Source organism: Aquarana catesbeiana, linkage group LG02 (assembly GCF_042186555.1).
Source record: "Aquarana catesbeiana isolate 2022-GZ linkage group LG02, ASM4218655v1, whole genome shotgun sequence".
Taxonomy (NCBI): domain Eukaryota; kingdom Metazoa; phylum Chordata; class Amphibia; order Anura; family Ranidae; genus Aquarana; species Aquarana catesbeiana.
In genome coordinates this window covers 644,294,392-644,321,128 of record NC_133325.1, presented here as the reverse complement: position 1 = coordinate 644,321,128, position 26,737 = coordinate 644,294,392, and the positions used below count along the sequence as shown (strand labels likewise).

The 26,737-nt window shown below is 43.7% G+C and overlaps 1 protein-coding gene across 9 annotated transcripts in view; it reads left to right on the top strand.

Moving 5' to 3' along the window:
* Nucleotides 1-4,740: 4,740 nt before the first annotated feature.
* The window catches only part of MAP7D2 (MAP7 domain containing 2), a 221,039-nt gene continuing 199,042 nt past the window's right edge, over nt 4,741-26,737 (top strand). For 6 of the 9 annotated variants that reach the window (XM_073616480.1, XM_073616483.1, XM_073616482.1 and 3 more), the window contains exon 1: nt 4,741-4,992. In XM_073616480.1, the coding sequence (XP_073472581.1) occupies nt 4,932-4,992 (61 nt within the window). In that variant the 5' untranslated portion in view covers nt 4,741-4,931. The remainder of the gene's footprint in view (nt 4,993-26,737) is intronic. The other 3 variants (XM_073616487.1, XM_073616485.1, XM_073616484.1) reach the window with 1 other exon arrangement.

The following is a 26,737-nucleotide window of genomic DNA, read 5'->3' as shown; positions in this document are numbered from 1 at the left end:
GTGCAAAAGCGCCGCTTAAATAGAACGAAAGCACTGCTAAAACGAGTGGCGCTTTAACGCTAATGGCCGGCGCTTTTAGTGTGAAAGCAATTTAAGAGTTCCCTTCATTAGAACTAAGGGGCCAAGCCCAAACCCTGAAAAACAAACCCACACCATAATCCCCCTCCATCAAATGATTTGGACCAGTGCACAAAGCAAGGTCCGTAAAGACATGGAAGAGCGAGTTTGGGGTGGAACTTGACTGGCCTGGACAGAGTCTTGCCCTCAACCCGATAGAACACCCTTGGGATAAATTAGAGCAGAGACTGCAAGCCAGGCCTAATTGTCCAACATCATTGCCGGACCTCACAAATGTGCTTCTGGAAGAATGGTCAAACATTCCCATAGACATCCTTCTAAACCTTGTGGACATCCTTCCCAGAAGAGTTGGCCCTGTTATAGCTGCAAAGGGTTGGCCAACTCAATGTTGAACCCTACAGACTAAGACTGAGATGCCAACAATGTTCATATAAGTGTACAGGCAGGCGTCCCAATACGTTTGGTAAAATCTTGTATGTTGATTATATTTGTTAGAAATATCTTATTAATTGAGAACTTTGTGTAAAAAAATACATTTTAATTTTCTTTCCTACATTTTTCAAAAACTAGTGGCAACAAAATACATGATTAAAAGACTCATTGTACCTTTCAGAAAATACCTTGGAGCGTTTGCTTCCCAAAATGTGGTCCATGGGGGAGATTTACTAAAACTGGAGTACCCAGAATCTGCTGAAACAGGGCAATGTAACCATTCAGATTCTAATTTCAGTTTGTTCAATTAAGCTTTGACAATAAAACCTGGAAACTGATTGCACAGTTGCACCGGATTCTGTGTGCTCCAGTTTTAGTAAACCCCTCCCCCCATTGTGTGGGTATTTTCTCTGCCCTGGTTCTCCAGGGCCTTTAAAAATGTGATAGGTAGTCAGGAAATTTGATGCGTAATTTATGTCCCTGGAATGCCTAAAGGTGCTCCTTGGATTTTGGACCCCTCTATGCATCTAGGCTGTAATAAAGTCTCCCACATGTGGTATCCCTATACCCAGAAGCCATTGCAAAATGTGTTTTGGGGTGTAATTGTAAGTATGCTCATGCAGTGTGTGAGAAATAACTTACAATTACAACTTTGTGAAAAAAAAAATTATTTAACCTTTTCATTTTCGAAAAAACTGTGACAAAAAAAAATACAACTTAAAAAAGTTCACCATGCCTCTTATTAAATACCTTGGACTGTCTACTCTCCAAAAGGGGTCATTTGGGGGGTATTTGTACTATCCTGACATTTTGTGGCCTCAAGAATTGAGCTAGGCAGTCAGTACATCAGGACTAATCGATTTTCAAAAGAATATACAGTACTATAGTTTGTAGACGCTATAACTTGCACACAGACTAAACAATATACAGGGATTAGGGTTATTTTGAACCCAAAAAATGTAGTAGAATACATTTTGACCTAAATTTATAAAGAAAGATTATTTATTTGCAAAATGTTTTTTTGCTTAAATAGCAAAAAAATAAAAAAGCCATTCTTTTGCTGAGTAAATATCACCAAAAGAAAGCTCTTACTTTCTAAAAAAACAAAAACAAATTATAAATAATTTCAATTGGGTAGAATGTTGCATGACTGATCAATTGTCATTTAAATTGTGACAGCGCTGAAAGCTGAAAAATTACCTGGACTGGAAGGGGGTCAAAGTGTCTGGGCGCTTGAGGTGTTTAAACATCCCACTCCAGACCCTTGCTCTATGTATGTGACCCACCCCTGAACCTTGCTCTATGTATGTCACACACACCTGACCAAAACACAGGGGCCCCCCTGTTCACTAGGATAGGAGGAGCAGCAAGGGGAGGCTGCATATAGAGGCACCGATCTCTCCATTTTCTTCCTGCAGCCACTGAATGCCTGCGGGAGGGAGAAGAGGGAAAAGAGGAGAAACAGGCATTGAACCGCTGCAGGAGGGAGATGAAGAGAGAAGTTCCTCTCTATGCAGCCTCTCCTGCTGCTCCTCCTATACAGCCTTTTTCTGCTGCCCCCGTGTGCTCTCCAGCTCCCCCTGTGCTTTTTCCTGGCCCTCCCCCCTAGTCCCCAGCAGCTCTAACGGGTTCCCCACTCCCTTCTCCCACCGGCTGCTGTGGGGGATCTGTCAGGATGGAGAGTTGGGAAGGGGACAGTAAATGTGTCATTTACCGGCCTCTTCCTTTTCTGAATGGAGAGATAGTAATCCATATGGATCTCTAACTCTGTCCATTCATAACATAGTAAGAAAAACTGTGTTTACTACTGTACACTTTAGTGTGAATGAACGGGAAGCTCTGTACAAAGCTATTCCTGTTACATTCATTCAGTGCGAGTTCGGGGGCGATTTGAAAGACATCTGTGCGGGTCCACGCACAGATGGCTATTGAAATCGCCTCCGAAGTCACCGAAAGTGGTGCAGGAACTACTTTTACTTTTAGAAATGATTGGGACAGTGCCGTTGCCGGCAATAGGCTGCGATTTGGCATGCAATTTGACATGTCAAATCGCATGTCAAAGCATGCCAATGTGAATGGGGGCTTAGGGCTGTTTCCTAAATCTCCCTTCTCTGTCTCAAAAGTGAAACATCAGAGGTCTGTTTAGACCCCTGATATCTCACCAAAAACCCTCAACGGGGCTCCTAAAAAAAATGATAAAAAATGATAATGTAATTTTTTTTTAAATGGTAAAAAAAAATATAAGAAACAAAAATAAAAAAACTACTGGCACCAGTGGAGGAGTTACCAGGGTCACAAAGGTTGCACTTTTGACTGGGCCCTGGCATTCCGCCACTGGGCTCAGAGTGAAGGGCCCTGGCTGGGGGTCAGGGGGGCCTTTATGGTTTCTTGCACCGGGGCCCTGAAGGTTCTAGTTATGCCACTTCTCCAACACTATGTACATTCTATACTTCTGACACCTGCACTCTGTAGGTAGGCTCAAGTTTGAAGCCTCTCCCACTGTTAGCGTAATTTTGCCACGCCGCTGACCACCAGCCTGCCCACCGTTCCTCTGCTGTACCATCCTCATTCTGAGAAATTTTAGATATAAAAATTCCCAGGTATGGTAATCAGTGGTAGCAGCTCCATTAGGGGCGCCGCCCCCCTAATCCATGCGCCTGGCCCCTAATTGGCCTCTAATCTACATGCAGGGCACATGATTAGAGCCTGAGGCTCTAATTGGCTTCAAATGGGTGGCCTTGGGGTGCAGAGCACTGCGCCCTGAACCCACCCACTTGTGTGACAATAGCAAATTAATGTTCACTATTGTCTTCCTGCTTCTCCTCCCAGCCAATCAGGAAGCGGGTCTTAAGAACCGATTGGCCGAGAGGAAAAGTAATCGTATTGGCTGGCTGGGAGCAGAAGCAGGGGGGAAGCTGCTGAGGAGGAGACACAGGGGGAAGCTACCAAAGCTGCCCGTGACCTGGATGGGGTAAGTGCAGGGCTGGTGGGCGAGCGATGGGGGGGGTTTGTTCGCTGATTGACTGAGCGAGGGGGAGGTGGGGTCTGGTGGTTTGTTTGCCGCCCCCCCCAAAAAGTAGAGCACCAGCCGCCACTGATGGTAATGAGAGGGTGTATACATACAGGCTGGTACTGAAGTGGTTAACCACTTGCCGACCAGCCGATCTCATTATACTGTGGCAGGGTGGCACGATCCCACAAATCGCTGTAGGTGTACGTTTGCTCGGGAACTCACTTTTGTGGGCACACGCGTGCTCCCATTAGCCAGTGGGGGAGCCAGTCAGCGGGTTCGGTGGACTCGATATCCGCCGGCCACCCCCGATCGTTCCCAGCAGTGACAGAACAGGGATCTGCATGTGTAAACAAGGCAGATCTCTGTTCTGACAGGGGAGATCACACAGATTATGTCTTTCTGCTATGCAGGAAGAGGGATCTGTGTGCTTCCCCAGTCACACAGTCCCCTATACAGTTAGACTAGACCTGCAGTGAACACATTTAACCCCTTGATCGCCCCTGATGTTAACCCCTTCCCTGCCAGTGTCATTAGTACAATAACAGTGCATATTTTTAGCACTGATTACTGTAATAATGTCACCGGTTCCCAAAAAAGTGTCAAAAATGTCAGGAGTTCGATCTGTCCGTCGCAATGTTGCAGTCCTGCTAAAAATCGCACATCAACGCCATTAGTAGTAAAAAATAATAAAAATGCCATAAATCTATCCCCTATTTTGTAGACGCTATAACTTTTGCATAAACCAATCAATATACGCTTATTGCGATTTTTTTTTTTTTACCAAAAATATTTAGCAGGATACTTATCGGCCTAAACTGATGAATTCGTTTTTTTCCCTTTATTATTTTTGGAAATGTTTTATAGCAGAAAGTAAAAAAATTTTTTTTTGTTTTCAAAATTGTCGGCCTTTTTTTTTGTTTTTAGTGCAAAAAATAAAAACCGCAGAGGCGATCAAATACCACCAAAAGAAAGCTCTGTTTGTGGGAAAAAAAGGACCTCAATTTTGTTTGGGTACAGTGTCGCACGACCGTGCAATTGTCAGTTAAAGCGACGCAGTGCCAAATCGCAAAGAAATGGCCTGGCCAGGAAGTGGTTCAACAGTGTTTTGTTTTGTTTTTTTTTTGTTTTTACCAGAGGACAATCCCTTTAAATTCCAGCTGTCCTCCAGCCTCTACCTGCAGCCTCCAGTCCCCTTTAAGCACCTAATAGAAGGTATAGAGACGAGTGATCCTCCTCTCCCCCCTCCCCCGCACTGCGCCTCCTCCGGCTGACATTCCCTCCCCGCTCGGTGCTGGGATTGCAGTGCGGCGGGCGGACGGTCACGTATGTAGAGTGATCAGCAGTGCGGAGCACACATGTACCGGGGATCGGACACCGGACTGGAGGATATACACTGAGATCTGTCATCATGGCGGAGGGCGCAGACAGGATGTCTCCTAAGAGCCCCAGAGGAGGGACATCACCTGCAGGTAGGACTGGGATCACAATATATTATTATAGTCATCACCTAGAGGTGTGTATGGTGCTGATCTATACCATGGCGGTGTATTCAGATGTGATCAAAGTACAAAGGAGGGGGGGAGGGAACCAGCTGTCACCAGTCTGGACTGATCTAACCATAGAGGACATGATTCCCTTCCATCATAATCCATCTTTAATGCTGATGTCTATGTGGCCTGGAAATAGACGATCGATTGAGCGCTGTATGGTGCTATAACAGGGCGTCTATTGATGTCTAACCACAGACGTATATTATACACACAGATCTTCATTCCCATTACTTATTGGGGGTTGTAAGGCTGGTCATACATTTTAGATTTACCAAAACCATATAATATGAGGTCACACCTAAACACTTTTAACCACTTGCCGCCCGCCCACCATCAAATGGCAGCTGGGCGGTGCGGCTCTCGTTCTGGGTTGACGTTATATGATGGCTTCCCAGAACAGCCACTCTCGTGCGCCGATCGCAGCTGCACCACGTTGCTAGGACACGGCGCGCCTGCGGCTCTTTAACCATGTGATTGGCTGTGTCCAATCACAGCCGGTCACATGTAAACACGGAGATGCCGGTATTTGGCGCTCCTCGCCTCCCACTGACAGCGTGAGAGGAGAGCCGATCAGCGGCATCTCCACGCAGGGGACAGCTATACAGATATCTGTATGTATCTTTAGCACTCTAGCTATGACTAAGCACCATATCTGGTGTGAAACGCGTCAGCAGCTGTGCAGTTAGTCTGTATTGGGTTTTCTCCGCATCCAATTCACATGTCAGGAGAGTGTGACCAGCTCTCTATGGAGCCGGTTCACACATCTCCTGAGCGGCTCCGCTGCGAATTGCACAGGAGTCATTTGCATTTCCGGGTTAAAATTCAGCCCAAAATTCGAACTGAAATCGGACCTAAAACGGTGAACGGGACCCACCGGATCCCCTACTGCGAGTTGTTCCATGAACCCAGCCTAAAAAAAAAAATTAAAAATTGTGAAATTCCAATTAACCATTTAACCTCCGGAAGATTTACCCCCCTTCATGACCAGGCCCTTTTTTTTTTTTTCAATACAGCACTGCGTTACTTTAACTGAATATTGTGTGGTCGTGCGACGCTGTACCCAAATAAAATGTATGTCCTTTTGTGCATGCAAATAGAGATTTTGAGCACTCTCTGCTTTTGATTTGCGCTATAAACAAGAAAAGACCGACAATTTTGAAAACGCAATTTTTTTTTTTCCTTTCTGCTCTAAAACCTATCCAATAAAAAAAAGTATCAATTTAGGCCAATATGTATTCTGCTACATGTTTTTGTTAATAAAATCCCAATAAGTGTATATTGATTGGTTTACGCAAGGTTATAGCGTCTAAAAACTATGGGATATACTTCTGGAACTTTTTATTTATTTATTTTTCAATTTGTAATGGAGGCGATCAGCAACTTATACCGGGATTGCGATATTGCGGCAGACAATCGGACACTAACTGCCACTTTGCGTGAACCGGTGACCCTAATACAGTGATCAGTGCTAAAAATGCTCACTGTCCCTGTTCTAATGACACTGGTTTGGAAGGGGCTAAACATCTAGGGTGATCAAAGGGTTAGCTAGTGTTTTTGTGTACTGTGTTTAAGTGCTTTTACTAAGGGAAGCAATCACTTTTTTTTTTTTTCCCCCTCGCTTTGTAGGAGCACAAAATCCCTTTCTTCCCCCTTGTCAGAACTGAGATCTGTCTTATTTACATAGGCAGATCTCAGTTACAGACGATCTGCGGTTGCTGGCAGGAATCCAGTGCCCGGCACTCGTAGATCGGCTTCTGCTGTGAATAATCACAGCAAGAGCGCCCCCCCCCGCAGGCGGAAGTACAGAATCACGTGTGTGTGTGTGTGTGTGTGTGTGTGTATATATATATATATATATATATATATATATATATATCTATATATATATATATATATATATATATATATAGATATATATATATATATATAGATATATATATATATAGATATATATATATATAGATATATATATATATATATATATATATATATATATATATATATATATATATATAATATATCTCCTGTTTCCCTGAAAATAAGACCTAGCGTGATTGTCAGTGATGGCTGCAATATAAGCCCTACCACCCCCAAATAAGCTCTACCCTGAAAATAAGACCTACAAGGACTTTAACTAGGGCTTATTTGGGGGATAGGGCTTATATTGCAGCCGTCGCAGACAATCACGCTAGGTCTTATTTTTGGGGAAACGGGGTATATATATTGTGTATATACACACGTGATTCTGCACAGGAGAGCCACCCTGTAGCAGTAAAACTGCTATGGGGTGGTCTTAAAGTACATGTTTTTTGGGCGCTCCCTTGATAAAAGTTAAAAAAAAAAAAAAAAGTTGTGAAATCCCTTTAAGGCCCTTCGAACACATATGCCTAGAAATGCCACATTTTTAGGTATTCAGGCTTTTTTTTTTTTATGATCGGAAATGCAGCCTATTGTTTTTATTGGGTGCATAAACTGCATATTGATTGGTGAACAAAAAACATAAATCTGCTTAGCCGGATAGTATTTTACGTGCAAAGATGTGGATATGCAGGTAGGTCACATCCCAAGAAAAGCTTAAAGAATTTTTACACGCATGTTGGCAAATATGTGCGTTTACTATGCTGCCTATCCTCTCATTTATATGCAGGAATTTTCTGCCAGGAATCTGCTCATTCATCTATACCCTAACATGCTACACTTACAAATCACCTGAATGTAGTCTCTGGGGACACCAGGAGTATTACAACAAGGGGCCTATTTATAAAGCAGTGAATATGACTTTCACTTGTGTGGAATCAATCCCTGTACACCAGGAGGATTCACCTGCAGTTTGTTTGTTGAATGTCAGATTCACTGCTTTCTCAATATGCTGCTAGACTCGCCGGTTGTCTTTGCATTAGACACGGGTATGACATGTGCTGGACTGGACAGACCTGTCCCTGCTGCTTCATGTTTAATAATCTACCCAGTGTCTATCATCACCTGTAGCTTTCTTTGGTATTTGCCTTGAAGCATTTAAATCATTTTCATATGATGTGTGTTTCTATTGTAATGTATTGAGCTGGATCCTTTTTATATCACATGGGTAAGAAATGTCCTTTTGTCTTCTCCCCAAGAGCAGTTCAGCAAAGCCAAGGTACAGCAGAAGGCCCATGTTGATTAAACACAGCAACTGTAATTCCTATCTGTGTAGGTTATGACGGTATGAGTGCCGGCTTGTCTCTCTTCTGACAGGCAGTGAATGCTGGTTTCTTTTTGTTTTGATGGGCAGAGATTCATGAGTGCAGACTTGTCTCTTTTTTTCACAGGCAGAAATTCACGAAAGTGTTGGCCTGTCTCTCTTCTGCCAGGTAGAGATTCAGGAGTGCAGGTTTCTTTCTGTTCTGACAGGCAGGGATTCATGAGTGCCAGTTTGTCTCTTTCCTGACAGGCAGAGATTAAAGAGTGCTTGCTTGTCTCTTTTGACAGACAGTTTCATGAGAGTGCCATCCTGTCTCCCTTTTAACAGGCAGAGATTCGTGAGTACATGCTTGTCTCTCTTCTGACAGGCAGGGATTCATGACGGTGCCGACTTGTCTTTTTTGACATTCATGAGTGTCAGCTTCTCTCTCTTGGCAGGCAGAGATTCATGGGAGTGCCGGCTTGTCTTACCTTTGACACCGAGATTCAGGAGTGCAGGTTTCTTTCTGTTCTGACAGGCAGAGATTCATGAGTGCTTACCTGTCTGTCTTTTGACAGACAGAGATTCATGAACGTGCCAGCCTGCTCCCTTTTAACGGGCAGAGATTCGTGAGTACATGCTTGTCTGTCTTTTGATAGGCAGGGATTCATGACAATGCCGACTTGTATTTTTTGACAGGGATTCATGAGTGTTAGCTTCTCTTTCTTTTGGCAGGCAGAGATTCATGAGTGCTTACTGGTCTGTCTTTTGACGGGCATATTCATAAGAGTACCAGCCTGTCTCTCTTCTGACAGGCAGAGATTTGTGAGTGCATGCTTGTCTCTCTTCTGTCAGGCAGAGATTTGTGAGTGCATGCTTGTCTCTCTTCTGACAGGCAGAGATTTGTGAGTGCATGCTTGTCTCTCTTCTGACAGGCAGAGATTTGTGAGTGCATGCTTGTCTCTCTTCTGACAGGCAGGGATTCATGAGAGCCCCAGCTTGTCTCTCTTCTGACAGGCAGAGATTTGTGGGCAGAGATTTGTGAGTGCATGCTTGTCTCTCTTCTGAAAGGCAGAGATTCATGAGAGCCCCATCTTGTCTCTTTTGACAGGCAGAGATTCGTGACAGTGTGGAGTTCTCTCCTATCTATCCCTGAAAGGAGTAGGGGGGTGGGCCTGGCAGCATGTCGTCAGGAGGCGGCTGCCTAAACCCAAAACAGACAGCCCGCTCCCAATGAGGTCATAGAGAAAGACTTTATGGTGACAAAAAAAAAGTGGGGGTTAGAGTAAAGTTTCTCTTTCAGACACATTTGACAAAAAAAAGAAATGTAAAAGCATTATAAACCTTTCTTGGCATGGTCTTCAAATGACTGCTGATGATGCCCAGTTGTAAATGGTCAAGTCATAAATAGTCTGCAGAAAAGTTTAAAGGCTAAGTTCATTTTTGTATAAACAAAATACACAATAGAACACTTAAAAAAAAAAAAAAAAAAGAAAAATGAAGTCAGAGTTTCTCCTTTTAAGGCCCAGTCACAATTTTACGACTAAAACTATAATAGCATTTTAGTCAAAAGACTATGACTAAAATTAAGTCGAAATTTGATGTCAGAATTAAATTAACACTGGTTGGGGTGCCGTTCAAAATGGCAGTGTACCAACCGTACATGTTACCACAACGTTTAGCTCTGAATGATAACCTCGGTGTGAATTCTCTGTGACCAGCAATGACTGGGAAAAAAATCCTAGTGCAGGTAGTGTTTGGATTTCATTTTATTAGTGCAAGTTAGCAGTTTGCTTGCCAATTAGCATTGCATTTATATCAGTAGTGATGCAACAAATTACTGTTTGCTGTACTAATGGACTATTTACTAGCATTGTTAATGTGCATTTTTGCTGCTTATTACTGGTGAAGATAATGACTAAGGACTGTTACTTAGTTGGGGAAAGAAAAATGCAAGCATTCTTTTTATAAGGGGATGGCACCTGATAAGTGGCTGTAAAGTTTAAATATAAATAATAAAAAAAAGACAAACATTACCTATCTGCTCCATGCAATGATCCTCCTCTTCTTCTCATGTCCCCCTGCTGGAGCTCTCCATTTCTCCTCTTGTCCGTGAGCCACCAAAGAAAGCTGCTTCTTATGGGGCGCACCTGTAGGCTTGCCCCTGATCCAGGCTGTGTGCATCCAGAGACACACATAGCATGGCTTGGTCAAGCCAGTTATCTCCTAGGTAGGCTCTCCCACCAGAACTTCCTCCCCACTGTATTGATCAGCTCCTCAGAACTCCATCTAGTTCTTGCAGCTCTCCACATGCACATCTGTCAGCGTGCCTCTCTGAACTTGTCCACTTCCTCAGTGAGGCTCAAAGAGGCATGCTGACAGTGGAGACATCGAGGGCCTGGTGTGGCTCTGGTGTTGCAATTTGTCCACATCTGTCTTAATCTTCTGTATTGTATCCAGTCTCTTTAGGTTGTATAGCACTGTGCAAACTGTTGGTTCTATATATAGGTTAGGAATCGATCGATATCGTTGTTTTTTTCCATGGCCGATTCCGATTTTTATTTTATTTTAATTTTTTTTGGCTGTCTTTCAGGCCGGTAGCCGATATCGGGTGCTGATATTCTGTAGTAATATTTTTACACTTTATTTTTTTTATTTTTTTTTTTATACCGCTTTTATTGCTGTCACAAGGAATGTAAACATCCCTTGTGACAGTAATAGGCAGCACAGGTAGGGCTGGGGAAAAAATCGATTTAAATCTTGAATTGAGTTGAGGTTTTTTTTTTTTTTTTTTAAATCAGAAAATTATTTTATTGAGCCACAAGTGACAGGTTACATAACAGACATCCGAGCATTGAAGATGACATCGTATAGATTGTAATCTCAAAACATTAAATTACCTCTCGGCTGTGTACATTTAAGGTAAATAAAGCTTATTACAGCAGTGGCATCAACTAGATTTTACATCTATATAACAACAAACCGTGTTGTGTAAGAGAGTAAAAAACTCTCCCACCCAACACAGCTACCAGGCGACCAACTGGTCATCTAACCATAAACCTTGTTCCTGGTCTGCACATATAGGTACAATCACATGGAAATAAAATATGAATACACCAAATGTTACCCCTGTCAAACAAGTAGTACTCTCTTAGACTTGAAATATCCTGTTCATAATTAGTTGTTGGGGTGCCAATCCCGGGGAATCCAGCCAGGGTTGCCATATAGAATTAAATTTCCGAGGTGCATTTCTATGCTGATATGTTAGATGTTCTCTGATAAGGATATAATTTACCTGTTCTATCCATTGTTTTTTGGTTGGAACATTTACTGACAGCCAGAATCTGGCCACCAGCTTACGAGCCAGATATAATAATCTGATTATTGCTATGTTACTGGGAGGGGGATATATTTCTTCATCGATCGCTCCTAGAATACATATCAGGGGATCCAGGGGTACCCTAATTTGGAATACTGATGAAATTATCTCGGTGACATCTCCCCAGTAACGATGCAATTTGGGGCAACGCCACATCAAATGAATCAGTGACCCCTCTTCTCCACAACGTTTAGGACACAAGGAAGAGTCTCTGCTACCCCATCTATGTAATTGTATTGGCGTACGATAAGCTCTATGTAGCAAAAATAAATGTGAGAGTCTATGTGTTTGTGATACAGAAGTTAATGGCCCTGTCTGGAGGCACATGTCCCATATGTCTTCACTCACCTCCCCCAGATCCTCTATCCATCTACGTCTGCAAAGTGGAAAGACTTATTCTAGCAACTTTTTTCCTCCAGATTAGGGATCTAAACAGTGTCTCAATACGATTAAACCACCTACGGGGTATCCATTGTGGAGAATTGTGCATAATGTACAAAAGTTGAGGCCCCCAAACCATTTTGATTAAATTTATTCTACCAATTACTGATAAGGGGAGTTTACACCATGTATTGCATGTCATTTGAAGTTTTTTAAAAAGGGGTAGCAAATTATCTTCCAAGTATTTTTTTGGATTGACCGATACTTGAATTCCTAGATATTTAAATGAGGAGACCACTTTAAGCGGTCTTGCACTATCCGGCAAAGTAACCATTGGTTCATCCACTGGGAGAATGACAGATTTACTCCAGTTAATGGAGAATCCCGACAATGAGCCAAAGTGCTGTATTAGCTGCATCACATTTGTAAGTGATGCCTCCACATCCCCTAGGTAGAGTAAAGTATCGTCCGCATAAAGAGAGATCCTATCAGATACTGGTCCTCTGATAAAACCCACAATAGACTGTGAGGATCTTACCATCTCTGCTAGTGGCTCAAGGGCCAATGCGAATAACAGGGGTGAAAGTGGACACCCTTGTCTCGTACCCCTAAAAAGGGGAAACGAATCTGACAGATCACCATTTACGCGGATTCTAGCCGTAGGGGCCGAATACAGCAGTCTAACCCATTGAATAAAATTGTCTCCTAAGCCAAAACGCTTCAAAGTTTCCCATAAGTACGGCCATTCAACGCTGTCGAAAGCCTTGGCAGCATCCAATGATAGTATTGCTCTTTTGCCAGGATTGTCAACAGGGATCTGGAGATTGAGAAAAAGTCTTCTTATATTAAGAGCTGTGGATCTCGATGGAATAAACCCAGATTGGTCCCTATGGATAACTTTAGCTAGTCTTGTGGCCAACACCCTTGCCAACAGTTTAACATCTGTTGTCAACAACGATATGGGCCTATAAGAGTCTGGTAGATGGGCCTCTTTACCAGGTTTAAGAAGGAGGACAATAATAGCTTCATTCATGGATTGAGGTAAACTTCCTGTTTTTTTGGCATCTTCAAATACTTCCTTTAAGTGTGATAATAGAGTTTCAGAGTAGCGCTTATATACTTCCGCCGGCAAGCCATCCAAACCCGGAGACTTACCAGGAGAAGAGAGTGCCAACGCCTCCAAGAACTCCTCAGCCCTAAGGGGAGCGTTCAACTGAACTACATCCTGCGTCGGGGGTTGCGGTAATTGGCATTGATCTAGAAAAGAGTTAATTTCTGTCAGTGTGGGATTGACCTTAGAGGAGTACACATCAGCATAGAAATCTCTAAGCGTGGACAATATCTCTGCATGGGTAGAAACCAGAGTGCCTGATGAGCCAGTGATTGCTTCTATGTGGGATGAGCCTTTTTGTGAGCGTATCATCATGGCAAGCATATGCCCTGTGGTTTCTCCCTCTTCAAAATATTTTTGTTGAAGAAAAAATCTTTTCTTTTCCGCAGTAGTTAACATCAGATGGTTGGCCATATGTTGAGCCTCAAGAAAAGATTTCTCGGTACTCTCTGAGGGGGATTCGATAAAAGCAGATTCAGCCCTCTTGGCCTCTTTTAAAACAGTTTGCTCCCAGTTCTTGGTCTCGATCTTAATGGTATTAATAGATTTAATGAATTGTCCTCTCAGAAATGCTTTTAATGTGTCCCAAAAAATGCCAGGACGAGAAGAATGTTTATTAAACCTAATGAAAGAATCTAAGTTGTCAAAAATGGGGTCAGGCGTAGGAAACAATGACAACCAAAACGGGTTAAGTTTCCAGTAATTCTTCTTTAAGACACCCAACGTAAAAATCTCTATACATAGGGGGGAGTGATCAGAGACAGTTCTGGCTTCATAATTTGTGGAGGTTACTAATGATAGCATCAAGTCATTACCCAGACCGAGATCAATCCTGGAGAGGCCCTTGTGTGTAGCAGAAAAACATGAGTAACATTTTACTAGCGTATGACTCATCCTCCATACATCCCTCAATCCCAGTTCCGCAACAAGGCGGGCAAAGGGAGTCTGTTCCCCTCTCATCCCACCCGAAGGGATTTTTGCGGACATCTTATCTAGCTCGGCATCCAGATAATTGTTGAAATCTCCAACAATAAGTGCTGGTATCCCCGGGTGTTGTGAGAGGAAGGAGGCTAGCGTCTTAATGACCTCTATCGAAAAAGGGGGTGATATATATATATATAATTTCCGATAATGCATTGTAACCCATCTAATGAGCATATTAGAAAAACATAACGACCATAAGGGTCAATAACCGATAATGTATGAGTAAAGTTAATATTTTTGCCTATCAGAATGCTGACACCTCTGGCATAGGAAGAGAAGACAGAGTGAAACTGAACGCTAAACAATTTAGTAGAGAATGGGGATTCCTGAGCAGGTAACATATGTGTCTCCTGAAGACACACTACTGAAGATCCCATGCGTTGAAGCATGTGTAGTACAGCTAGGCGTTTCACCCTGTCTCCCAGACCTCTAACATTCCAACTAGTAAGCACTATCTGCTTAGCCATAAAACATTAAAACATAAATAAATGAGGCCAAGTTGTGCAAGGCATATAAAGGATGTTCCAGAGAGCCACCATTGTTGTGTCTAGCAAGACTGTAAGAATTAGGCAGTCTTTGGTGTAGATTTCTTGAGCCAGATGAGAGTAGGTAAGGCAGTACCAGGACCAATGAATTAACTGAGTCCCTGGGAACAAAAAACAAAAAGAAAGCAACGGAAAAAAAGAACAGAAACTGTAGTGTCCATGAAGGACCCGCAACTGGGGGGCTAGATTCAGTAGCCGACTTTGAAGAACCAGAAGGCAACAGGCCTTGTTTTACTTGCATAAACGTAGATACCATTAACAGACTGTTCGTGCGGCATCCTCCGCCTTGAAAAGAAAAGAATATTGACCAGAACTATTATGAGCGGATAATAGTTGCACCATTATTGCTTAAGTAAAAGAAAGTTTCTCTCAGGATATGGGGAAAAACGTTGATCTTCAGGTATTTCTGCGCCGTCTGCCCAAATCTTCTCGTAAGGATTTTTCCTCTCTGTCCAGCCACTGCACCACCATCGCAGGCCTCTCAAAAAAGTGAACCTCGTCCCTGGCTACCACACGAAGACGAGCCGGATAGAGCATAGAATATTGTAGTTCCAGAGAACGGAGTCTCTTTTTAATATCATTGAACTTGGCCCTCTGCTTTTGTACATCAGCTGAGAAGTCTGGAAACAGTGATACTTTAGAATTTTCGATCACCAGGGCATCTCCCAGAGTGCGGGCTTTTGATAGAATTATGTCTCTGTCTCTATAATGGAGCATTTTAAAAAGAAATGCTCTAGGGGGATTGCCTGGGGGCAAGGGCCTAGACGGAACCCGATGCGCCCGCTCCACTGCAAACATGGGGGAGAATGAGTCCTTCCCAAATTTATCCAGCAGCCATTTTTCAATAAAATCGACCGGATTCCTGCCCTCCATTTTTTCAGGGATGCCAATAGCTCTGACGTTATTTCTGCGAAGCCTGTTTTCTAAATCATCGAGTTTCACAGCATGTTTAGCCACCATTATTTGTTGAGCATGTGTATCCCTTTGCATGGGGGCCCATTCATCTTCTATGGTACTAATACGTCCCTCAATAGCAGAGGTTCGATCCCTTAATTTCTGCATATCTTGACGCAGGAAAGACACCTCTGCCTTCATCCCCTTAACCTCCGATGCAAGTGCAGCAATAGAGAGATTACAAGAGGTAACAGCGGAAAAGATATCCCTCAGTGTGGGTTCCTGTTCAGGCGAGCTCGTGCTTTGGGCCTTGTGTGATCTTTGGGGCATAGGTAAATTACTCACAGTGTCCCAGGGTAGCAGAGCAGCGTGCGGATCCTCCAGGGGAACAGTGTCATCTGCCTCCGATTGCGAGCCGCTTCGGCTCTCCGCTCCATTGCGAGTTGAGTTTTTTTTAGATTATTTATTTTTTTTTTTTTCACCGCGCCGGTCCTGAGGAGCAGCGGGCAGGAGTTTTTAGGCTAGGCTTCAGCCTAGTCCGCGAGGCCGCACGCCGCGGACTAGGCCGCGGCCTCGCCTAAAAACTCCTGCCCGCAGCTCCTCAGGACAGGCGCGGTGTCCAAAAAAAAAAATAAAAATTCGGCAAATTTTTTTTTTTTTTTTTTGAGAAAATCATCCAGCCCTAAGCACAGGTACTCTTTATGGAGGGATCTGGGGTTAATAAGACCCCGAGCCCCTCCTCTACACTTGAAAGTATTCAAAACGTAAAGATCTGCGTTTTTGAATACTTTCTTTTTTTTAAAACTGGCGCCTTTATAGATATGCCAGTCATGACATCGCTTCCAGGTTACTAGATCAGAGACCCGAACAAAGCATTGGCTTTGTTTGGGTCTTCGGCCAGCTGGCGGATGTGCCGGCTGGTTGCTCGGGTCTCCTGTGGGACGAGAGAGCCTGGGCGAGCGGTGCAAAGTGGTGGGAGAGGGTGGGGATGTCCCCTCCCGCTGCTTGTAATAACAGCCGAGCGGCTGCTGAGCCGGTTGTTATTACAAGTAAGCTGACTTCCGCTCTAAAGAGCGGTATAGGGGTGATAGCTGCAGGCATCATCCCGTTACCACCCTTGAAGCAATATTGCTAAGTTTTGTGACCGATGCTTCAAAAAAAAAAAGTGAATATCGGCTGCACCGATAATTAGTCGACCCCAATATAGATCCTCAATAATGCTGTTTAATGATCTTGTGAAATGGAGCAAACCTTTCATTATGCTTAAAGGGGTTGTAAAGTTTCTTGTTTTTTTTTTCCCCCTTAATGCACCCTATGCATTAAGGGCAATAAACATCTGTCAGTGACCGGCCCCCCAGCCCCCCCGTTTTACTTACCTGACCCACGGGGACACGCTGCCTCTCTGCCCGGGGTTCTCGGCTGTTGATTGGACAGATTGATTGCAGCGCAGCCATTGGTTCCCGCTGCTGTCAATCAAATCCAATGACGCGAGTGCCAGGGGGGGGGGCGGGGCTGAGTCCTGCATTTGGCCTATATGGACGCCGAATGCTGGACTCTGGAGCGCGCCCGCAAGATAACCCCCCAGGAAAGCGATTCTCCCAGGGGGTTATCTGATGTGGGGAAGGACCCCAGAAGAGCAGGTTCGGGGCCACTCTGTGCAGAACGAGCTGCACAGTGGAGGTAAGTATGACAGTTTTTTTTTTTTGTTTTTTTTTTTTTAAGTAACATAACAAACCTTTAGTGTCACTTTAAGACTCAAAAATTTAATCCCAAATAATCAGTTGACTATGCATGTTATCTTACATATGTACATGTCTCTTGTCTCTCCTCAATGACATGGCCAGCCAGTGTACAGTCTGTAGAGCCTTAGGAGCTGCTGTAAATCGCCAGGGCCGTGGGGGGAGACACTGAAACCCCAAAGGAGTAATCAATCTGTACATGCGGGCACATAGAACTTGTAATCCACAGCATGTACTATGGTGACAATGCTGGTCCTGCTTAGGGAGCATCCCAGAGAATGTTGTCATGCTAGGACAGGAAGTGAAGGAACTGTCAGGATCACTAGGAGGTAAAAGGCAAAGGGAAGGAAAAATACAGTGCTGGAATTTTAAGAGAGGTAAGCTAATATTTTATGATTTATATTTTTAGGTTGTACGATGTACAGAGCCTGCATAATCACCTTCCTGGGACCCACAGCAGCTGCCCGTTGAGCTGTAATAAAAGATGCCGCTGTATGTAGTTATGTGTGGGGATTGTGTAAAGCATACACAGGGATGTACCGTATGCTTCAAATGCAGATTTACACCGCCCCTAGTGCGTTACCGCATTCATCCATGTCTTCTAACTCCTCTCAGTGGTTGGCTGTACGCAGCAGCTTCCCCCCCCCGGAATGTGATTACGCAGGCTCCGCATGCTGTACAGCCATGTATAGGAGGCCTTGGGCTTACATATACCTAAAGATCTGTTCTCGCCCAACTTGCAGAAGTAGGAATTTGTTGTTGCAGTAGCATATTGCTATCAGGAATCAGTAAATCAAGGTTTGTATAATAAAGGCATGTAGTATTTGATATCCTTGTGCTTCCCATAGTTAATATTGTTTGCTTACCTAACTGCTGGTTCTCTCCCTAATTCTCAATATTTGTCTTGGCCAAAGACTTTTTAAGTAAACCGAATTGTCCTGTGTCTTAAAGCACTGCTTTCCATCCGCTCTTGAGATTATTCATGACAAAACCTTGAAGCATCCTCATATAGACTACAGATATCAAAGTGACTGGGTTGCCAATGTCCTTTTAATGGTTGTTGTACACAAAAGGCTATTTTTTTTTGGGGGGGGGGGGGGGGTTCGGGTTCATATTAAACCAGAAGTAGGAATTCTCTTTGAGAAAGGACAGGTTGGCCTTTACTACAATATCGTATATTGCATTGTTATGTAAAATACCCCCAGAGGAGAAGTTCTGGCTGTTTACCAAAAATGTAAGACCAAAATGTCCATAGACTGGGCTTATGTTTGCTTATTTACAAATTCTTAACAAGCAGTCCTGACTTATATGTCATTATATGATCTTAAAAAAAAAAATAAAAGATATAAAAGATGCAAATAAATGCAGTTATATATTTATTGATTTACTCTAACTTTCTTTTTTTTTTCCCTTGAAAGATGTGTAGGTTCTTAAATTTTGACTTGGTATCAGGCCCTCGCAGTCCCTGTAGAGCAGAGCTTGGCTTCTACTTTTTACTGTCTAGTCACAGGGTGGGGGAAATGGTGGAGACCTATAGGTGTTACTGAACTGCAGCACTGAAAAATCAGGTCTCCTTCTCTGCCAGGTCTGGCTCAATAGTAATGCCGCGTACGCACAGTCGGAATTTCCGTCAACAAATGTTCGATGTGAGCTTGTTGTGTGTAGGCTCCATCGGACATTTGTTGTCGGATTTTCCGACAACAAAAATTTGAGAGCTGGTTCTCAAATTTCCCGACATCAAAATCCATTGTCGGAAATTCCGATCGTGTGTACACAGTTCCAACGCACAAAATTCCACGCATGCTCAGAATCAAGCAGAAGAGCCGCACTGGCTATTGAACTTCATTTTTCTCGGCTCGTTTTACATCACCGCGTTCTTGATGTTCAGAATTTCCGACAACATTTGTGTGACCGTGTGTATGCAAGGCAAGTTTGAGCCAACATCCGTCGGAAATAAATCCAGGATTTTGTTGTTGGAGTGTGCGATCATGTGTACGCGGCATATGGCTTTATAAAGCTCATAAGTCTATGGACAGAATTGCACATCGTTTGTCAAGTAAAACCTATCCCTTGTATGTATTTAGCATTTTGTATTTTTTTTTATTTTGCCAAATCTATATCAGTTGATCAACGAGATCATCCCCTGCATAACACTTTAAACTCTGTGCCTAACATGATCTTCAGTTAAAGCAGACCTTCGCCTTCATTTTGTACGTTCTTTAGTCTTATTTTTTTATCCCCTCCTTTAACAAAATTGTATTTTTTTTTTTTTTATATATATATAAATACTTTTTTTTTTTTCTATGTTGATGTTTGCCCAATTTTCACTTTTCTCACCTAGGCAAGGTTAATTTTGCCTGGTTTGCCCACTGCCTGCAAACTTCGGGGGTATAAACATCATATATCCCAGGAGTTTTAAGGATTTCAGGCATCACGTTAACTGGGGAGTCAAACAAAATGGCCCCCAAATAAGTCCAGAAAGTAAAGGGTGAAAGATTCCTCTGTTCTTATGGCAAATGGCCACGGTGATCAGAGCAGTAAAGGGAAAATGGGTATTGTGGGAAACAAAAGCCTGCATTCATAAGTTAAAACTCAATTTTTTTTGCCATTTCACAATAATTTCGAGGATACCCCCCCCCCTTTTTTTTTTTTTCTTCAATAAAGAGTACAAGGAGTTTAATGCAAAGTAAACCATAACCAGTATATGTTGTGCGGAGACCCTAGCTGTTAGGTTATATGCCTCGATCTTTGATTTATTAAATCCTAAGATATTTGTTTATTCAATGCTCTTTGCTCACCTATCAAAAACAGACACAATCTTTTACTCACCTGATGATCACTCCAGGCTTTGTCCTTTGTATATCAGCAGGTTTCTGCTCTAGCTAAGGCTGGAGTGTCGGGTAGGAAATGTCCCCATTTTTAATATTGTATTGCAAACAAGTTTTCTTTAACCGCTTCAGCCCCGGAAGACTTGACCCCCTTCCTGACCAGAGCGTTTTTTGCGATTCGGCACTGCGTCGCTTTAACTGACAATTGCGCGTTCGTGCGACGTGGCTCCCAAACAAAATTGACGTCCTTTTTTTCCCACAAATAGAGCTTTCTTTTGGTGGTATTTGATCACCTCTGCGATTTTTATTTTTTGCACTATAAACAATATAAGAGCGACAATTTTGAAAAAAACGCATTTTTTTTTTACATTTTGCTATAATAAATATCCCCCAAAAATATATAAAAAAACATTTTTTTTTTCCTCAGTTTAGGCCGATCGTATTTTTCTACATATTTTTGGTAAAAAAAAATCGCAATAAGCATTGATTGGTTTGCGCAAAAGTTATAGCGTTTACTAAATAGGGGATAGTTTTATAGCCTTTTTATTAAATTTTTTTTTTTTTTTTTTTACTAGTAATGGCAGCGATCAGCAATTTTTATTGTGACTGCGACGTTATGGCGGACACGTTGGACATTTTTGACACATTTCTGGGACCATTATCATTTATACAGCGATCTTTGCGATTAAAAATGCATTGATTACTGTGTAAATGACACTGGCAGTGAAGGGGTTAACCACTAGGGGGCGGGGAGGGGTTAAGTGTGTCCTAGGGGAGTGATTTCTAACTGTCAGGGGGATGGGCTGGTGTGTGACGTCACTGATCTCTGCTCCCAATGACAGGGAGCAGAGATCGAGTGACACTTGTCACCAGGCAGAACGGGGAGTTGCTGTTTACATCAGCATCTCCCCGTTCGTCCTCTCTGTGAGGCGATCGCAGGTATCCCCGCGGCGATCGAGTCCGCGGGACCTGCGACCCGACTCACGGAGCTCCCGGCTGGCGCGCGCGCAGTGGCACGGCGGGGAATTCAAATGGACGTACAGGTACGTCCATTTGCCCAGCCGTGCCATTCTGCCGACGTACATCGGCGTGCGCCGGTCGGGAACCGGTTAAAGTACATGTGAACCCTCACCTTGTAGAAGAACATATTCCTTTTAAAAAGGAAATGAGAAATGAAAGGCAAAACATTTTGTGTATATAAAAAAGACATGACAAATCCCCCCCCCCCCTTTTTTTTTTTTTTTTTTTAATACGTGATCACATACCCTTTGTTCTCAGTTGTATAAGAACTTGGGGAGGAGAAACGGCAGCACGCTGAGTTTCCCTGTGAAAGGGTGGGGGGGGTGGCTTTGTGTCAGCACAAGTCTGGTCAATGGAGCAGAGCAGACGGAGTTCTGGCACATCTAGACTAGAGAACTGACCATGCTGGGCTCACATGCCTAGTGTGGTCAGTTTTAGAGAAAGAAAATAGGCTGAGGGACTGGCAGGAACACCAGAGATCTTACACAAAGAAAGCAATACAGAGAACAGAATTCTTTTTCATACAAGTATACGATACAGCAGGCACATGTCAGGAATATGAAATGTTGGGTTTACATATTCTATAACCTCATTATTGGTGTCCTGTTGCCATCGCCATCTAGTTTGTGGCTTCTGGAGTGCTTAATAAAGAAATCACTAGTGCAAGTGCCTGCCATTCATTGCAGCAGACAATAGAAGAAGGTCATAGGTGTGCATGTCTAGATGATGATAGTGGTCCTACCCAATTGCACTTGGAGTGGGGAAAGGCAGGATTAGGCCTGGAGTGAATGTTTAATAGTTTTGTAAGTTTTTGGTGTTGGGGGAACAAGGGTAGAGGGAATTTTGAAATGGGAATACCTGAATACCTAAAATTCGACTTTCGGTCTGCTTTCGGCACCAAGATGTCTTGCTCAGTTGAAGGCCCTGATATGTATCTGAAATCCATGAATGATTAAATTGTGACAGACTGACATATCTATTTTATATTGACTGTTCCTTCGGGTTTGGTGGCCAAATGCGTCTTCATCTATGGTGTTCTTGCAGACTAAAGTAAAGAGATCAAATATCCTAGTACTAGCAGCAAAGAGAAAACGGATGTATTGCATGCACATCATAGTGACAGACCAAGGTCAATGCTTTGTTCAGCCTCTGTCGATTTTATAATTGAGCGGTGGGCTGGTTTTGTAGATCTGCATGGTTTTACAATGAATTGTGCCTGACAGTAAGAGTCAATGGAACTTTTCTAGCCTCAATATGATAATTACAGAAGATTTCACAGAATATAATCTCAAAGATTGTGTGTCATTGTGCACTACTGCTGATCAATTCCCTATATGTTCATTTGCATTGTACAGTTATGCTATATTTGTATTTCCTTTTGCAACCTGTCTAGGTCTATTACGAAAGGATATATACTTTCCTATCCTGCAGACATCATTTATCTTTAATATGTAATCCTTCTTAAGCTGCACAACCTTCTAGCTGACGGGAATTAGCTGATGACCATCTATGTCTGCTGCCAGGCAGAAATCCTCAGTCATGTTTTCTTATTACAGTAACTTGCTATAGGAAACACTACTTTAAGTTAGAATTTAACCAATCACTGATTGGTAAAGCTGGTAAAAGTACAGCTCCACTCATTTACCTAGGAAACACTGAAGTCAGTTTCTTTATAGACCGGTCACTTCCACCATGGCCTCAGTTGTAGTGTTTCCTCCGCCGTGGTGGAAGCACTGCAGGGAACCAAGGGTGTGCTACGCTCTCTCCAGGTGGGGATAGTATAAGGGCATACCTGTGGTGTAGTCTGTGATACAGGCCAGCCCAGCATCCCCCCCCCCCTTACGGGAGGGGGTGCTCCAGTGTCTCCTCCTCTTCATACCCGGCGAGGATTCAGGCTGCTAGGGGTCCCTGGTCTCTTCAGACCGGCGGCTGCGGGTTGGAAGGAGGGACGGCGAGCTCCACAGCGGTGAGAGCAGTGTCTCCTCTGTTTTCAGCCTCCCATGCTTTCCGGGTCCCGGGTGCATAATTTCCAGCCAGGGGCAGGATTTCCGGCGGTGCGTGCGCCTTCCGGTTCTGGCCGTTGGAACGCAGGGGGAAGAGGCAGCCTTAAACTGGTGTCATTACCGGTCCTCCCAGTGGCGAAAGGACCAGGAAAATCGAATAAAACAGCAGCCGGACACCACTAGGACCTCGGCAGCAATGGATCCAGAGGAACAAGCGGCGGTGGCAGGAGCCACTAACACCAGTCAGGCCCAGGTAAGCAGGGGCAGGAGCAGGAGCCACTAACACCAGTCAGACCCAGGTAAGCAGGGGCAGAGGTCCCTGTATATTTTCCTTTAGGGGTCTTGTGTTTTCCCTCTTACTCCCCTGGGGGGAAGGAAGGGAGCCTGCATCACTCTCCTTAGTGCTTGGTCCAAGGAGAAGTGTGTTTGTTTTTAGCGTGGTGACTCAGTGGGAGTGTCAGTGGGAGTATATTTTCCCTAAGGGTTAAAGGGCTTTAACTGTTTATCTGGTTTTATTGTTTAGATATGTTTTTAATGGAGTGGGCTTTTGGTGTATTTCAGACAAAAGCCAAGGAAAAAAACAAGCATTTCTCCCCTCCTCCTAAGAGGAAATGCCCGTCTTGCAAAAATACACTTAGGGAGTTTTGGACCAAAGTGTTATGCAGTATAGCAGATCTAGTTAAAGAGGAGACCTCCTCAGCTACATCTGCTATTCAACCAGGAGAACTATTAAGCTCCTTCCGGAAAGAACTTGCGGACGTTCCGTTCTTATTTGGACAAACGCCCGGCTGCACAGGCTAACAGTAGAGGCAGCTCGCAATACTGTTCTCGTCCAAGTATTTTTGCACCCAGAGGGGGCAGTGATTCAAAGGACAAAGAGGGAAGTGTTTCCCCAGGTTCTGAGGAAGAAGAGGATGAAGAGAAAGAGACTTCTTCTTCATGATATAGATTATCTTTAGAAGAGGTGGATGAGATTATCTTTAGAAGAGGTGGATGATCTATTAAAGACTATCCATACAACTTTAAACATTTAAAGAGGACAAAGCCCACTTGTCTTTACACGATAAAATGTTTCAAGGCATGGGAGAAGTGAAACATCGGGTATTTCCAGTAAATACATTTTGATCAAACTGTGAAAATAGAGTGGAAGTACCCAGAAAGGCCCATTTCTTCTCCAAATCTCTCAAACGGAAATTTCCTTTCGAGGAGGATAGTTCTTAAGTATGGAATCAAAAAATCAAAGCTTGATGCAGCTTTTTCACAGGTGTCAAGGAACACAGACCTGGCTTTTGAGGCTATGGGCGTCCTAAAAGACGCAATGGCTTAAAAGGCAAATTCCCTATTGAAAAAAGCCTGAGATTCAACCCTAGCCAATTTAAAACCAGCTTTGGCATCAACTGTGGTGGCCAGGAACCTAGAGCATTGGCTTGAACAGTTATTGAAGCAGGACTTCCCGCAAGAACCCTAGCCAATTTAAAACCAGCTTTGGCATCAACTGTGGTGGCCAGGAACCTAGAGCATTGGCTTGAACAGTTATTGAAGCAGGACTTCCCGCAAGGACCTGTTAGACACGCTGCCAGTACTACAGAGAGTGTTAGGGTAAATGGCAGATGCCTCCGCTGAATCTATAAAAATGTCTGCAAGATCCTCTGCCCTGGTAAACTCAGCTCGTAGAGCACTATGGGTTAAAATGTGGTCAGGGGATATGGCCTCAAAGGCGAAGCTATGTGGTCTTCCCTTTTAGGGGAATTTAGTGTTTGACCCTGATCTTGAAGCCGTACTGGATAGGTTAGCAGATAAAAAGAAGGCCTTCCCAGTAAAAAAGAAGGTGATCCCTAGGGGCAAGAAAATTTTTTTGTACTTTTCGGCAAGCCCAGGACACAAACGAGACAGGTTACAAAAAACACTGGTGGTCCCAAAGAGGGAGGGGCAAGTCAGGGGTACTATTCCGACCTCCTGGCCAAACCACAAAAAATCAGTGACAGTCCTCTGACTGTGGGAGGAAGGCTGCAAGTTTTTTTTCCCACAGTGGAAGACAACAACAACCAGTCCATTTGTCCTCAAAACAATATCAGAGGACTACAGACTGGAGTTCTCTGTCCCCACAAAGTCGGTTTTACATAACCCAGGCTCCCCGAGACCTAGAAAAATCTCTAGCAATATCATCTCTCCTGCAAGAACTCATTCAACAAGAAGTGATCATAACTGTGTCCCCCCCACCGAAGAGGAAAGACGAGGGTGCTATTTGCATGTATTCCTAGTAAGGAAACCATCAGGGAAATTCCGATTAATTTTGAACCTGAAAATATTAAACAAATCCATCCGACACAAGAAGTTCAGGATGGACACAATTTTTTCAGTAAAGAGTCTTCTGGCGCCAGGCTGTTTTTTTTTGTTTTTGTTTTTTTTTTTTTTTTGGCATCCATAGATGTAAGGGATACATACCTTCACGTGCCTATAGCACCAGCATCACAGAAATACCTATGGTTAGCGGTCAAGATGGGAGGGTCAATCTCCCTTCCTTTCGGACTGTCTTCCTCGCCAAGGATATTCACAAAAGTTATAACAGAAGCCTTAGCACCCCTCAAATTAAAGGGAATATCGATCGTACCATACCTGGATGACCTCCTGCTATTTGCCAAAACAAGGGGTCTGTTGGAGAAGGATCTGAAAGAGACAGAGACACTTTGAGAGTCTTGGCTGGATCATAAACAAAGAGAAATCCCGTCTCAAACAATAAGGTTTCTGGGGTATACCATCAATTCCATACAGGAAATAATTTTTCTCCCAGAAGAAAAAATAGAGAGTCCAAAATGCAGTAAAAAAGACCCAAACAAATCTGCCATTTTCAATCAGGGCAACCATGTCAGTACTAGGACTCCTCAGCATCAATACCAGCAATGCAATGGCCACGTCTCCATGCAAGAGGTCTCCAGCAGGCAATTCTGATGAATTGGTCCTATGGGGAGTCTCTGGAGAGGTTGAGCAAGATGCCCCCTCAGGTTCAGAGAAAGCTGTGGTGGTGGAGGAGACAGTCAAACTTGGACAAAGGCCTACTCTGGACATCTCCTGTAGAAGGGAGGTTGACAACAGGCGCAAGCTTTTGGGGTTGGAAGGACAGATGGCCCAAGGAGCATGGACAAACAGAGGCCAAGAGATCCTCCAATTGGAGGGAATTAAGGGCCATTCTTCTGGAACTATGGGCCTTCAAAGCTCAAGCCCCAGGTCACCACATTCAGGTGTTGTCCGACAATGCCACAGCAGTGGCCTACATAACAAGACAGGGAGGCACGAGAAGCAGAGTGCTGCTGTCCTTGGCCCTTCAGATTCTGTCCTGAGCAGAAGGCAACCTAGCATTCCTGACGGCGGTACACCTAAAGGGAGATCTGAATCTAGTAGCAGATTTTCTAAGCAGGGAAAGAGTACTGGAATCAGAGTGGAGTCTGAATTCTGAAGTATTCTAGATGCTAATAGGAAAATGGGGAGCCCCCCAGATCTGTTCGCATCCTAGGTCAACGCAAAGGTGGAGGTTTATTTCTCCCTGAACAGGCGAAATCAAGCGGATGGACTGGACGCGCTAGCGCAACCATGGACCTTCCGCTTGTGCTATGCCTTTCTCC